We start from the raw sequence: 15,270 nt of genomic DNA, 5'->3' as shown, positions 1-15,270 counted from the left end.
TTTGACACAGTGTCCCACCTTTTTCTGAAAATGAGGTTTGTACTTACTTTCCAACCACCAATCATGGATCTTTCTATGTTGCGGTTTATTAGCTGTATATAAGTGACTGTACTACTTTCATTATAATGAACATGTCATCTATGTTCTGTTTACAGAGTGAGAATAAAATAAAAGTAATACAAGTATCCTCAACTTGAGTTTAGGCAGCCAATGGCTCCAAGAGAGCCAGACAGAAGTTGCATCTGATGTATGACCTCCTGAAGGAGAATGCTCGATTTGGTAGACAAATATCCATGGAAGGTGAGAGGCCCTGTACATGGGCTGCCCAGTCAAACTGGCATGGAGATATGCAATCAATGCAAATGGCATGTCAACCACAAATCCCGAGCATTATGTCCTGTAACACCCCCTCCCAACTCATACACACACACACACACACACACACACACACACACGCACCCTGTAATCCTAACCTAGTCAGTCTCACTGATGTGCTCACTTACTTTGATTCAAAGTCGGATGCACACCTGACAGCTATGGAGTACGCTCAGATTCCTGTTTGCTAATTGCAGCAAATTTGATGGGGTAAATATCTCCTTCTGTACGGTGCTAAGTGTAAAGTCAAGGTAAGAGCTTCCGAATAGTATTTTTTTTATCATTATCAAAGAGATTTGATCAACTACTCTACAGCACTTAAGCATTTTAATAGGAAGGTGTCACATCCACCGTCTCCACAAAGTCCTACTCTTAAATGTAAACTGATTATTGCTTTTTGTTGTAATGTTGAAAACGTTCAGTTGTGTAAAGTCAAAATTTGGTCCTCTACAACTCAGCGTACACACAAGTCCTGTGTTCACGAGCTAATATAATATTGTGTGACATCCTTAGGTGGGTTGCATGAAGATTTGTCTTTTTACATAAATACGTGACTGCCTCTGCAGATTTCAGGTAAGTAAACGAGCCTTTTTTTTACCACTATTTTAATGACTTAACTGAGGGTCAAAACATTCAGTTTAGACTTGTTTGAGCAGTTTGACATAAATCCTGATAAAGTGCAAACATTCTAATGTAAAACTTCTACTCTAAATGATAATTCAGAAGAACTAAATTTTTTTCTTGCCAAATTTAACCGGACAACTTACTTTTTAGACATTTATAACTCACTATGAATTAACCACCAAGTACACATTCTACACTGTAATGATCATGCAAAATACTACATATTAAATACTAAAATATATCTCTATATATGGATAGAGAGAGAGTTTTTTTTTTTTAAAAATTACTTTTAAAAGTTTGCAGTTTACGGACCAAATGTGAGATGAGGTCACCATAAATATTCTTATTTTAGGTTAGTTTTATTGCTTATTTTGATACCCTCTGTGTGGTACCACACTATATTTGTGTGTATTTAGGTGTGGGTGGTTTTGCATGTAGCCCACTGTACATGTCATTAGATTAGCGTATATCTATAATTAAAATCCACATGCCTAATAATAAATATTTGCATACTTGCAAAAAGGCTTTTGTGTGGTGGTAATTAATAGGACTGGCTGTACTGTGTTCACATTTTTATGTAACCACAGTGTAACAGTGGCCAAAAGGAAGCTGTGTCTCTACATAGACAAGAAAACCTTGTGGGCATTTACTGCAGCACATCGCTGGGGACCAGATCATACTGGGCATACGGTGCCACCAATGTGGGAGGGAGTGAACGGTGCACTGTTATGAGGAGCACACAAAAGAACTTACAACCGTACGTTGTATTATATTCTGCTGCTGGAAAAAAGCTTTTTTTTTTAGCTGTTCTCAGGTTAAAATGTCCAATAGACTGACACCAGACAGAGAAACTAGTCCACTAACAGCTAGAGAGCTTGATACTTTCTTTGGAGTTCTTCAGAACACAAAGACAAAACTCCCCATGCTAACACAGTTACTATTGCAACACTGTACATGTCATTGTGGCGTTTAAAGCAGCTGATCTGAGTGTTTTTATCCTAATGAGTGATTGTTATTAGCTGTTATCTCACCCACGGCTCACTGCAGTTATTATGAGTAAGACCTGTGTGAAATTGGCAACATCTACTGGCCGTAGTGAATACTACAACTGCCAGAGTTGCCTAAACTTATGACTGTTGTGTCAAACCTAAACATAACCGTGTTATGCATAACCATTTTTTGTGCCGAAACCAAACAACAATGTTCTGCCTAACACCACAGGATAAGGATCTACTGAGCATATGATCATGTGTAACTAGTATCTGCTGGCGTATCAGTATGGAGCTGATAATGACAGATAATCGCCACTTATTAGTGTGATAACAAGTCAAAAATCAATAAATGCAGGTTGTAAATTGACACGTGTGGACAGTTAATGTATTAGGTCCAAATGAACCGTGATAATCTCAAGGGGAACATATATTCCACAGTATCGATGTGTATGTTAGTCCATATTTCAGATTTTGTCATTATCTTGTCTGTCTGAAATTTGGATTCCGCAGCATTCAGTGTTTTTATTGGCTTCAGTGCCAGTTTGTTGTTACAGTTCGATTGCACAAATAAGCCTTATCTGTGCATCGGTGGAAGGAGAGAGCCAGAGCTTAAACATCACAGTCCTTCCATTTTTAGGAGGTGATTAACAGCATTTACCTCTACATCCATGCTGCTCTAGCACTTCAGGGAAGAAACATTTGGCTTACAACTAAACAACAGGGGATCACAAAATGAAGAAACACATATTCTTAGATTCTGAGTATCCCTAGATGTCCCCAATGTCAATCAAAGATCAAGTCAAGTCAAGTCTGCTTTACTGTCAGTTCTTCCACATGTACAGTACATACATACAGACATCTAGATCAAATATACAATATAAAATACAACCATACAATAAGGGCATGTGAAAGAGTAATAAAAATAAAAATAAGGTAAAATTAAAATTAAGTGCTACTAGTAGTTTATGTTGTGTGTTTTTCCCCCCAGAATAACAATGTGGCCCAAGGTGTTAATAATTCTGACTGGGACTGTGTACATCTATGATATGGTAAATATAGCTCTATGGATTCTAAATAAGTTTTGCGTTCATTTTTTTCTTTCATTTTATAATTTTGTATGATAATACATGTGTATAACCAGTTTTATTCAATACATTACAAAACGCACACTTTACAATGGAAAACAATGTGTTTATTCCAGTGAATAATTATGTTGTTCACCTGCTCTTGTCATTGCAGATCCATGCACAAGGTGAGTCACTTGCCAACAGGAATAGGAGGCTTTAGTAAAATATTTCAGGGACTCTAGTATCACACTGTCACTTCTCTTAATATCTGCTATAAAAGGTGCTTTTGTTGCATGAATTGCTGATTTAGCTCAAGCTAACATATAATATTACCTCAAATTGTTGTAGATGTCTACATTGGCGAGCTGATGGTGGAGAGTAACGTCACATTGGACTCACAGACCATTCTGTCCATTTTGACTGCGACAACGACCCTCGAGGTGGAAGATTCCCAGGGAAATACCCACACAGTGACCCTCTTGCAAAATGAATTGGTAGCAGGTACCGTGTGGAGCATTTTCCTTCTATTTGTGGGGAAAATAATGGGAATTTGGTGGCTAGAGAATGCATTTGAGATTAGGTCACATCATAAATCTGATCCCAAACCAGTGTTTTCCATATTCCACTGTAAGATGATTTTCACCAGCTCCCCAAACCTTTTGCATTTCACTCGACCTACCGATTTGCTCACTGATCATCTGCATTGGCGATTAATTGAAAGTATTTTCACATCATCAATTTGCCTCCAACTTGACTGTGGTATCATAGCCACTATAGGTGCTTCATAAAATTCTTGTTGGTGTTTATTAAATTTGCTCTTCTTTGTAGAGTGTGTTATCATTGGAGATGCTACTACTTGCAACTGCTCTGCTGGGTACACGTGGAGCAACGACGTATGCTACAATTTCAACTGTTGTGCCGCAACTACTTGTAAAGCCAATGTGTCCACCATGACACCACTCTGTGTTCCCATAGTCAATGGTAACAGCTGATGGGTGATACATTTCTGTTATCTGTTGATAATGCACCATATTTTGTGAAATTAGCATAACTAAAGAAAATCATGGTTACAATCATTTATGTGTTCGTGAGACGTTATACTGGTTCTTCACTACTTGTAACTATATATGGAATTATGTATAGATTGATTGATGAGACTGTTGAACAACTTTAAATAATAACAAGGTTTGTGGTTACACAGTTCAAATCAATGGATCAGTTATACTGAGTTCAGGCTTGTGGGATTCAACCAAAACGGTCCAGGTACCTTTCAATCTCATCCCAAATTTGTACTTATGTATTGATGAAAAGTTTTGCTTTATTTATAACTAAAATAAAAGTGTTTTAATACTCTTTCATAGCTTCAAAATGCCTTGCAAGGACTGAATGGCTTCAAGTATCTTAACATCATCGAAAGGTATCGTACTAATATTCATTTAATTTCATTCAATGAGATATTTTGGAGGGTTGGGTGGACAAGTAGAGCTTGTTCAGGCTACACTGTGCATTTGTGTCAGCTCAGTAAATGTGTTTATTTTGCACTATTCTTATTTAACAGCACATTTTTGCACATTTTTTCAGGCATCATCTTGGTCTTATTAGAAAAACTATATTTACTTGCATTAAGTCAAACAATCTGTCAGTGGCCAGTGTGAACTGAAATCTCCTACAATTAAATGGATGCAGGAGTGTATCTAAAGCTTATATCAAACCTAACAGTCTTAGGTGATTAAATCTTCCAAACCTAAGCCCTAGTTTTTTATTTAGGGGATTTTTTTTGGGGGGGGGGGGTTGTTTATCTTTTCCTGGACAAAGTATCTGTTGAGTCGTAATCATCTTTTAGCACATATACATGTTGCACATACATGTTAGAACTAAATTCAATTATGGAATTTAACCCGTCCCCCCCGGAAAGCAGGGGTTGTCCATAGGGAACCAGCATTTAGTCTCACACCAGGAATCCCCCGGTGTGTTGGCTGGGTTTTTATCCTGGAGACTTCTGCATCCCAGCCCAATGTTTTACCCATCAAGCCACAAGGCCACTAAATGGGACTAATGTTGAATGTTAAAGCCTCATATTGTCTTAAGATAAACCTTTAGTACATTTATGCACAGAGGTGTAGTTTCTACCAACACTCACATTGCAAGCATCTCTTAAAGGCCTACTTGTATATTAACAGGAGGAATCATTATAGCAAGGAAAATGTCTTTCAGCTCAGATGGGCACCTGATTGTTAATATTATTTTTTGTAGACACACTTGAAAAATTGTGAAATTGTGAAAGTCTTGGACTAAATGACTTGACAGTCCAGAAAAAAAAAAGAATGGATACTTTCATTGTAACCAATGATCCTTCATTTCTCATCTCTAAATCTCAAAGGGAAGGCATTGCTGAGTTTGAGGCAGGCGTCACCGTCATATGTTCAACTTCAAGACTTCAAGGCATAGTGACCTCCCTGGAAACCAGCCTTGCAGCTGTTGTTAGGCTCAACACTTTAGGTCAGTTTGTTTAGCTCATGATGACTTTTACAGTATTTCTCCATTTTGAATTTTCTAAAAATCAAGTAATCAATATGTTTATTAATGCAAAGTGACTGTCACACCACAGGCCCCGTGTTGGATTTTATAGCTTTGGTTAAGTTTAGGTAAGAAAAGCACTTCAGCTAAGGTTATAGGAAGAGTGTGGTTTGGTAAAGTGAGTTATTTTTTTAGTACAAACTTTTTCCAATAATTATCTTAATGTAGAGAGGTGCAGAGCTTTGCACTTTTATGTTGCTTTCAGCCATGTGCCTTGCAAAACATGTTAGCATTTGCTGTTTAGTTGGATAGAAACACAATTTTTATGTAGCAGACAGGTGTGGACTATTTTATGGACTTTATTATTTAGTGTAACCGAGGGTTAACCAGGGAAACGTCTTTTCATTTTCCACATTACTTTAAACAGGAATGGTCACTATAATGGCTCCAAACACTACAGTGTGCTACCAGTCCAGCCCGGAATTCAGATGCACTTTTCAGGAGGCGACAGACAGCGCTGGCTGGAACATGAGCACAACAAATGAGCGGTTTGAGCTTAACACTGGCAGTGTTGTTCAACTGGACAACAGTTGTGCGACACCCATATATCAGTCCTGCATTGGACTTACTCTTAATAAGGTGAAGGGGTCCTGGGCAGGCAAGTATAGATGTTTCACACTGACAAATCTTGGTAAATAACAGCTTATTGATTTTCAGAAATTAAGCCTTGAATTATTGTTATGGAATTATTTTGTATCTTACTGATAATGCTGCAGTGTCAATACCATCGACAAGTTTTCTTCTCGATCACATGTAACACTTTGTGCAAAACAACATTTCTTGGTCATGGCTGTTTCAGACTTTGTGTTGCATACTTTACATCAGCAGATGTTTTTTGAATTTCTAACTGTTTGAAGTCCAAGTAACTCTCATCCATACCTCCATTCATCAGGTTTTTTTAAACCCTGATACCATGTAGCATTTGTTTATGTCATCATTTGACATTTGTCCTAACTTACACTGTGTATGTTTGATAGAATGCAATACATTTTGTTTAATGACAATTGTAACTTTTCCATATTTTAAGGTATATTTACAGCATAAATGAATGATAAGTATTTCCTATTATGGCAGTGCAATTTAAATGTCACTTTTGTTGAGCCATCTGTTAGGAGCTATTACCGTCTGTCCATTTTTAGCTGTACATGAAATGTACTTATTTCTTACCTGCAGGAACGTATGAGTGTGGATTCACTACTGGGTCAGTCAGGCACACAGCGAGGGCAAATCTGACTGTGGCACTCCTGCCAGATGTGATCACCATGACGACAAGTCCTCTCACTGGGGACTGTTCAAATATGCAGCCAAAAGACAGTGTCAGCATTCTTGTTAATACCGTGATCCCACAAACCACAGAGAGCTACGAAGTTTGGTGGAGCTACAGGGATGTACGGCAAAGTAACCTCTATAACACATGTGAGGCACTAATACAATATCCCTTTGCTTTTTTTTTTTTTTTTTGACACAATCAACACAAATTTCAATTTCCAATATTTTTTCCAAATTTAAAACGGGCAACCACAAGGCTGAACACTGAAACTAATATCCCTCTTTTGTAACAGCTTATATAGACACCCTGGTCTACACTTTCACAGCTGAACTCAGTTGCCAGGAAACAATGGATGCACAGTATGTTAACATCACTTTTAAAAACATGAAGGGGCAAGAAAGAAGCGCTCGAATGGATATCCCAGTAATTTATGGTTCGTAATTCTGTGCAAAATGTATATAAATTTTTTAATTTTTTTATGCTTATAACTTCATTAGTTTGTTCAGAATCAGACATCCATTTGAATTATTTTGTATTGCAAAATTAATGTTTGCCTACCTTCCTTCGTTAGCGAGTACATCATTTTGCGATGATGACGTGATAGAAGGAGACCTCTGGCCAAAAACCCCAGCTGGAGCCACAGTGATCAATCGGACGTGTACGGATGCAACGACCGGCTATAAGTCAGGCACCTGTAACGGCCCTGACTGGCAGCCTATCTTCCTCTACTGCGTCGACAAACAGCTGAACGCAGTTTTAAATCAAGCAGCTGTAAGTGTGACTTTGATGTTAAATTATTTCCATTGGCAAAAAAAAAAAAAAAAACGATTTTTATTTCCGAGCAATGGACAGACTGCTTATATCATCTACCAAGTAGTCATCACCACAGATCTTTCATTGAACTGCTAAACTAGTTTAGTGTCCTGAAATTCACATTCACATAACCCAACTTGCTGAATCCATGTTTTATCTAACAAATATAACCAACTGTAGCTAATGCCGGGTATCTGAAGACTATTGAACAAAGCAAAGCTAGTTTAGCTTTTTTGTCTTTTCCTTTGACATACTGTGTTTATTTCTTTACCTAGGAGTTCCTGCAGGGACTTGGGGCCACACAGGAAACGGCCGTGTCGATATTTCAAAAACTTGAGAACAGCTCTGCATCTCCTTCCAGTAATAACATTGCAGACATTAGTGCATCTATTAACATTCTAAATTTGATGGCCAGTGCATCCAACAACATTGTCTTGCAAGATAACCTCCTACCTGTAAGCCATTGTTTGTTATTAGAACTTTTACTGTAACACATGTGAAGTATTAAGCTGTTGAGCACATGCTCAGTTGTCATAAAGAAGCTTTCTTGTTATCACATAAGCTTAGCATTAAATTTCAGTCACAGAACCTCTTTGGCACTAACATCCCAATTTTTGAAATTTAACTAAACTCTGCTCGGCAGAAACACAACAATATCTCTGTACTGTATCCAAAACATATATTATTACTTTATTATGATATTATTACGTCCTGTCAAAATTAACTCATTGCATTATTTGTTATATTAGATTTCTGAAGATTTAGGTTCTGAAAGACGGAGAGTCAGTAGTGGAAATGGCCAACATATCATCCATCTCATGCAGCCACAAGCTTCGTTAGTTTTTTCTTTGCTTGTGTGTAGCTGCTGTCGGCAATTAAAATTTAGCTTTAGTTGTTTGGCCACTGACAAGCTGCAACCGTCCTCAACGGTCACAGAGGGCTCAACTTTTTTGTGGTGTACTCTTTCAGCTTTGCATTGTGCTAAACGTTGTTTGTTGTTGAGGTTGTGTTTTTCACAGGTGAAAGAATCTCACCACTACCTGCCCACAATGTTTATTTTACAACAATGTTCTTAATTCTCTCCTCTTAGTCTATTTAACTTAAAAGGATACTGGCAACACTTGTGTTCTTAAGTTTAAAAGAAATTCACCTTCACTGATTTTACAGATAGCAAATAAAATGAAATAATTTTTTTTTTGTTTTTTTTTTTGTACTTATTCTTAAGTCATAAACACAGGAGAGGGAAAGAAATAAAAATCATGAGAAGTTAACAGTTTGACAAAAACTGCTTTACCAATGATAATTTTTTATTTTTTTTTTATGTTTCAGAGTTTAATTAATTCAGCAAGCAACCTGTTAAACAATTCCTGGGAAACGGTCAACAATTCTGTTCTCTACAAAATGTCATCAACTTACCTTCAGTCTGTGGAGAATCTGGTGAAGAATATCATGGTCAGCAACAGCACTGGAGTCAACAGTACATACCTGGAACTCAAATTCTGCTCTAGTGGTGACTGTAATATGTCCGTTTTTGACATTGGCGTCAATCTGAACAAGACCAACGGAACACTGAAAGCTCTTGCTGTGAAAAACCTAACGGATAAATTAAAAAACATCTACAGCCCAATGAGCCCTACCACCCTCTTACTGTCAGCCACACTGAGCAACACCAATGATTCATCTTTGGAGATTAAACTGGACTTCCCCAAAGAGCAGCTGGACAATACTACACCTTTCTGTGTCTTTTGGAACACCACAGATGGGAACTGGTCTAATACTGGTTGCATTGTCAATGGTAGTGATGCAAACCACACACGGTGTGAGTGCAACCACCTGACTCCGTTCTCTGTTCTCATGTCCAAGGGTGAAATACCTGGATATACTGGCATCCTAGATATAATCACCAACGTGGGCCTCGGTTTGTCTGTTTGCTCCTTGCTGATCTTCCTCATTATCGAGTCTCTAGTGTGGTCGGCTGTAGTTAAAACCAACCTTTCACACTTCCGTCACACAGCTATGGTGAACATTGCCATGTTCCTCCTGCTTGCTAACTGCAGTTTTTTGGCTTCGACGTCTCCCAAAATTCTCAGTGACAACTCATGCCTGCTTTTTACGATATGCAAACACTTGTTTTACTTGGCCATGTTTTGCTGGATGCTGTGCATGAGCGTCATGCTCGTCCACCAGCTCATCTTTGTCTTCAGCCCACTGAGGAAAAGAGTCTTCATGTTCCTCTCCAGCATCATAGGCTATGTTTGCCCAATCCTAATAGTTGGATGCAGCTACGTGTACTGCAAATATACTAATGTGCCCTACTACAAAAGGGAAACTTGCTGGCTAGTTTTTGAGAGACTGTTGGTGGGCTCCATGCATGCTTTCCTCCTCCCTGTGGGAACAATCGTTTTGACAAATATCTTCTGCATGATAGTGGTCATGGTTACACTGGTGAAGTCTTCAGTCCCAGAAGGCGGCAAGGCCGATGACAAAGACACGGCCAAAAGTATCCTGAAAGTGTTGGTCCTTCTAACACCCGTCTTTGGTATAACATGGGTCCTCGGCTTCTTTCAGCTGATGATGGACCCACACAGTGCCGCGTTTACCGTTGTTTGCTTCTCTTTCACCATCCTCAATTCCTTCCAGGTAATTTTAACAAAATTTAACAATAGGTATTATTCCATTCCAATTTTTCTATCGTAGTAGCTTCACAAATGTTTCCTTTTCAAACATTAAATATGTAAAGTTTATTCCATGTTTATCCTTAAGGTGCTATTTAGCAACTGGGATTGCTTGAAGACTTTTCATATGTTATTGGAAAGGCTTCTTTAGTTTAAAGTAACTGGCTTGGAATGGCAGACATTTATATAGTTTCTGGGGCTGTAAGTTGTCGGTATTGTTATAATGATTTGTGTTTGTTATTCTTTCATCAATCCACAGAGTTTATACATTATGCCTGCCACTAATTTTCAGTTAGTTAAAACTGTGGATGAGAGTTCTTGAGGACTTCTAGAAAGTCCACTTGTCACTGAAGGACCTCTTTGGGTGAATGACCAAGAGTCTTCACAGCTGTTTAAATCATGGAACCCTTTACAATTATGTTAAGTTAATGAGGGATTATTGTGGAGTTAAAACAGAACCTACAGCTTAATGGTGAACGTTTAGCCAGTTATCATTCCCGAGGATCCCGGAATGTTCAATACTGACGCTAAAGGGTCCCTTTGGTGTCAATATGATACTCCAAAGGACGTACAAAGCGGCACAATTTGACGCTTTATGAGACGACAATATCTGACGCTGTGGGATAAACAGCGATGAACACGATGAAACTTTACTTTATCGCTTATGGTCAGTTTAGTATATTGGATCAGTGCATCCGTAGTTGTTATTTTATTTTTCTTGCAAACACAAAACTACAGCCAATGACACAAGCTGCTTGTTCAAACTTTTTTATAGCTCAAGACAAAACAGTTGATTTTCTAACAGTACTGTGCAGTTCCCATCCTTTTCAGTATATGTGGATAAGCAAGTACGGCTATATCAGTTCTTACTGTACATGTTATCACCGATATTAACATATTCACAAAAAATTTTACGCAAACCGGTAATGCTGTGTAAATATAAAATTAATTTGAATTGAAGTATAGCGTATTAATTTCAAACCGAAAAAAGTCACAAGAAGCATAAAATAAAGTTGAAAACCTGTCACAAAGATTTCTTTTTTTTTTTTTTAACAGGGCCTTTTGATTTTGGTAACAGGATGTTTTGCAGAGCAGAAGGTAGGTTTGTCATTTTATCAACAGAACAAGTCTATAATGATCTATCAGCGACATTGAGTGTGATTTATTGCTTTTGATTTAATACTTTATTTAATCAGCTAGTCTGATTGAGATTGCAATATGTTTTTCTCTAGAGATGTGTATACAAATGGAGTATATTATACTACTAGACTAAGTACACTAAATACAATGTGTGTGTGTGTGTGTGTGTGTTGGGGGGGAAGGGGGGTATACGAAAGAATCTATTAGCAAAGGGAGCAATAATTCTGGCATTTTTGTAATTGTTGCTTGTTTTCTCAAAAGGTTTTCTTTTTTAGAAAAGTGAGTCATGTTTCAATGTTTTTATGAATTAATTGTTGTGATCACAAAATCTGGGATTCCTGGAAAAAGAAATATCAAATTTCCAACTGTCCAGCCATTCACCCCTTATCTGTTTAGGATGTTTAGGGTTACGGGGGGCTGTAGCCTAACTCATCTGCCGGTGGGCAAAAGGATTCTTCTTATACTCCAATTATGTTCTTTCATGGGGCCTAAAATATGTAGTGGTACTCCAGTCCTGAAACTAGAGTCTAATGTCCATCCTGAACCTTTATTGCACTCAAAATGTTCAGTTTGAGAAACTTGTAGACTGTGGATACACTGTCCACTTGTAGGTGTCATGATAAACTCATATATTTTATTTATTCAAAATTTGGGCCAAGCTTATGCTTGATAGAAATTAAAAAAAAAAATGTCATAAGCAGAAAAATTTCCCATGGCAAAATTATGAGTGACATATAAAATGGTGTCATCATCATAGAGATGAACATTACAATTTGGCAGTGAGAATGTTGCTTAAGAGGACTAGAAGAACTAACCCTTGTGGAATGTTTATGCATAGATTAAGACCAGTTTGACAAGTCAGCTCAGGTCATAACCATTTAAGGACTCTTCATCTGATCCTAACAAGGCTGAATTTTAAAGCAAAAGGTTGTCAACCGATTCAGAGGCTTTAGTTCTGTAAGAAGTACAGCACAGTGTGGGTGTTTAGGGCATTAACTATATCATTAAAGACACGTATTGCAGCTGCTGAGCTATGGCATGATCTAAGTACTCACTGCTGAGGATGAAGTATGATTTTATAGCTTTACAGATTTGGAAGATTTTACTGGACATAAATGTCAGATTGATTATTCACTTCAATTCAATTCAGTTTCATATTTATATAGCGCCAATTCACAACAAAGTCATCTCAAGGCACTTAAGAGAATAAAGTCAAGACTATAAAGATGTATAGAGAGAACCCAACAATTCCCCCTTGAGCAACAGTGGAGAGGAAAAACTCCCTTTAACGGAAGAAACCTCCATCAGAACCAGGCTCAGGGTGGACGACCATCTGCCTTGACCGGTTGGGGTGAGTGGAAAGTGGAGAGAGAAAAGAAAAAGGGCAACAAAAGCAAAAACGAAACATCGGACAGTTTGCAGAAAGGGACAGAGAAAGGGAGACAGAGAAGGAGAAAGACAAGTTAAAGTCATACAGTGGTGACAAATATAAATGGGTTAGAAGACGCAGCAAGCAAGTGGGTAATACTCTAAATTGGTGCTAGTAATTATTCAATTAGGTTATTATATTTATAAGTATTTACAATCTGCCCAGTTTATAACTGAGTGTTTATGTGTTAACAACAGGTTCGAGAGGAGCTGTTTAAGCTGATAATGGTGAGTTTACGGATGAGCTCTATTCCGAATTACATCTTAATGGAAAAGTGCTCTGTTTGACAGCTCTGTTTGATTCTATCCTCAGGCAAAATCAAAAGGACAAAGTGGCAGCATGAAGAATCTGACTTCAACCACATACACAAAAGACAAATGAAGAACAAGGTCAGGTGAACATTGCTGTGGAGTCTTTCGGTTTTTACTTTACTTTTTCCTTTCCGTTTCCATTTGCATTTATAATAATTGCAACACGTTTGTTTTATTGAGGGGGACTGAAGGATTGTTACATTCTTCTCTCAGCTCAGTCAGTGTCTAAACAACCCTAAAAAATCCAAACATATTTCAATCAGTGCTTTGCTGTTTTAATTAGTAAAACTAGGTTTCTAAGAAATCTGGGGTTTTTTTCTTCAACGTGTTAGCTCGTAAATCTTCCCTCCACTTTTTTTTTGTATTGTTATTAAAAACACACAAAAAAATGGCGACTGTTTCACAAATTTTGGGGCTAGTTTCATGCTCATCAAAGATTTAGATGTGATCCAACTGAGTCGCCTGAATTGTAAAATAAGGTTAGAATTATTTGCGCTTTTACTATGGCGTTGGATTCTTTGACCTGAGAATTATCTGGGAACATGAATTAAGTTTATGACAAATCCCTCGTTTGTTAAGCTCTTTCAGTCGGGGCATAACCGACGGACCAATCATCTGACCACCCGCACGACAGTGGCGTCCTTAAAGATGTGTTTAGCCTCAGTTTTATTCCTTATTAAGCCACCAGGTTCAGTTTCACTGCTGCACACTGTTATAGAGTGTCAAGATTAATCAGAAAACATATGGATTTTTTTAAAAGTCAGGCAAAAAGTAGTTTATAGTTTGAAGACTTTAAAATTTCAATCAAATAAAAGCAGGAATGTTGAGTTGCTTGGAAGACCACTTGTAAGTGAGTAACAGTCCCCTAAAATCTCAAAAATGAAATTGCTTCAAATCAGTTTTGAAGCGGAAAACATTTTTGTTAGTTTTGTGACTTAATATTGTAAATAATATGTCATTTCTGGATTTCAGCTTATGGAGATGGAAACTCACATGTAAATGTATTCATGTCTACCTGTAGCCGGCACAAAATGTCTTAGCATTTGTTTTGTTAGAATTTACAAACGTGCATAATCACATCCTTAACTACTGTTTACTGAGTAGAACACTGATGTGTTGTATGGATTCTTTATTATGATGTATCTAACTGATCAACATTAGAAATAACAGTAGAGGTGCTTTGCACATTAAATCCGATCCTGCTCCTCCTCCTGCTCCGTGGCGTGAGGTGTAAATCTACTCTACATTTCTGCACAGTTGTTTTTTGTAAGACACTTGCAGATGTTTATTATTTTCCATTTTCAACTTTCAAAGATGTTGAACAACAGCACTTAACAGTCACTTCAGGAGATTTGTGTGATGAGGACTTTTAATGTTCAAGTACTGAATCTTGTTTTGGCTTGTTTGTTTTCACATTGTACTTGATTTCCCCCATTGTTTGTAATCATGCTGCAAAATGTATTATTTTAATTATTATTAAAGTAATATTAAAGGCCTAATGATTCTCAATCCCACTGGTTTTTCCCCGCATGGGTGTTTTCTACATGTTTTATCATACTTCATAATGCCAGCAAGCTTTTATAATCATTGCACAGAGTTTGTGTATTTCTTGCTGTGTAAAAGTTATAAACCACTAAACAATGAGGAAATGAGACATATTGCGACATTCTTAACATATTGTAAAGAGGAAACCTTTCCCTTTCAGCTGTTCCCTTTCAGGAGTCACCACAGCGAATCATGTGCCTCCATCTAACTCTGTCCTCTGCATCCTCTTCTCTCACACCAACTAACTTCATGTCCTCTCTCACTACATCCATAAATCTCCTCTTTGATCTTCCTCTAGACCTCCTGCCTGGCAGCTCCAACCTCAGCATCCTTCTACTGATATATTCACAGTTTCTCCTCTGAACATTTCCAAACCACCTCAATCTGGCCTCTCTCACCACCAGAGTCATTTTACACAACACCATCCTGTGTTGTCTGGCTACACTCTCCCC

General features: G+C 37.7%; 1 protein-coding gene and 1 long non-coding RNA gene across 3 annotated transcripts; both read left to right on the top strand.

Moving 5' to 3' along the window:
* The first annotated feature begins 502 nt into the window (after positions 1 to 502).
* On the top strand, positions 503 to 3,040 carry LOC137102821 (uncharacterized). Its single transcript, XR_010911275.1, has 3 exons — positions 503 to 626; positions 889 to 948; positions 2,980 to 3,040. It is a non-coding gene; the product is annotated as an uncharacterized lncRNA (long non-coding RNA).
* Positions 3,041 to 3,410: 370 nt separating this feature from the next.
* Positions 3,411 to 14,763, top strand: LOC137102820 (adhesion G-protein coupled receptor F3-like). 2 transcript variants are annotated; one of them, XM_067482712.1, is made up of 15 exons: positions 3,411 to 3,559; positions 3,887 to 4,039; positions 4,260 to 4,321; positions 4,420 to 4,475; positions 5,439 to 5,557; positions 6,003 to 6,233; positions 6,809 to 7,051; positions 7,198 to 7,338; positions 7,477 to 7,676; positions 7,994 to 8,173; positions 9,048 to 10,358; positions 11,450 to 11,491; positions 13,160 to 13,189; positions 13,275 to 13,351; positions 14,246 to 14,763. In XM_067482712.1, the coding sequence occupies exons 1-14, from the start codon at positions 3,427 to 3,429 to the stop codon at positions 13,341 to 13,343; spliced, it is 2,970 nt and encodes a 989-aa protein (XP_067338813.1). In that variant the 5' UTR covers positions 3,411 to 3,426; the 3' UTR covers positions 13,344 to 13,351; positions 14,246 to 14,763. The 2 variants fall into 2 exon arrangements, with proteins under 2 accessions (XP_067338813.1, XP_067338812.1); XM_067482711.1 differs by having other exon boundaries at positions 13,275 to 14,763.
* Positions 14,764 to 15,270: the final 507 nt, after the last annotated feature.

Source organism: Channa argus, chromosome 17, assembly GCF_033026475.1.
Source record: "Channa argus isolate prfri chromosome 17, Channa argus male v1.0, whole genome shotgun sequence".
Taxonomy (NCBI): Eukaryota; Metazoa; Chordata; class Actinopteri; order Anabantiformes; family Channidae; genus Channa; species Channa argus.
The sequence above is the reverse complement of the archived record's forward strand: the minus strand, read 5'-3'. Positions and strand labels throughout refer to the sequence as shown.

Coding starts and splice junctions, on each gene's coding strand:
- LOC137102820 (XM_067482712.1), top strand. CDS start 3,427: ATGGTGGAGAGTAACGTCACATTGGACTCACAGACCATTCTGTCCATT. Junction 6,234..6,808: donor GGTGAAGGGGTCCTGGGCAG/GCAAGTATAGAT, acceptor TCTTACCTGCAG/GAACGTATGAGTGTGGATTC. Junction 10,359..11,449: donor CCATCCTCAATTCCTTCCAG/GTAATTTTAACA, acceptor TTTTTTTAACAG/GGCCTTTTGATTTTGGTAAC.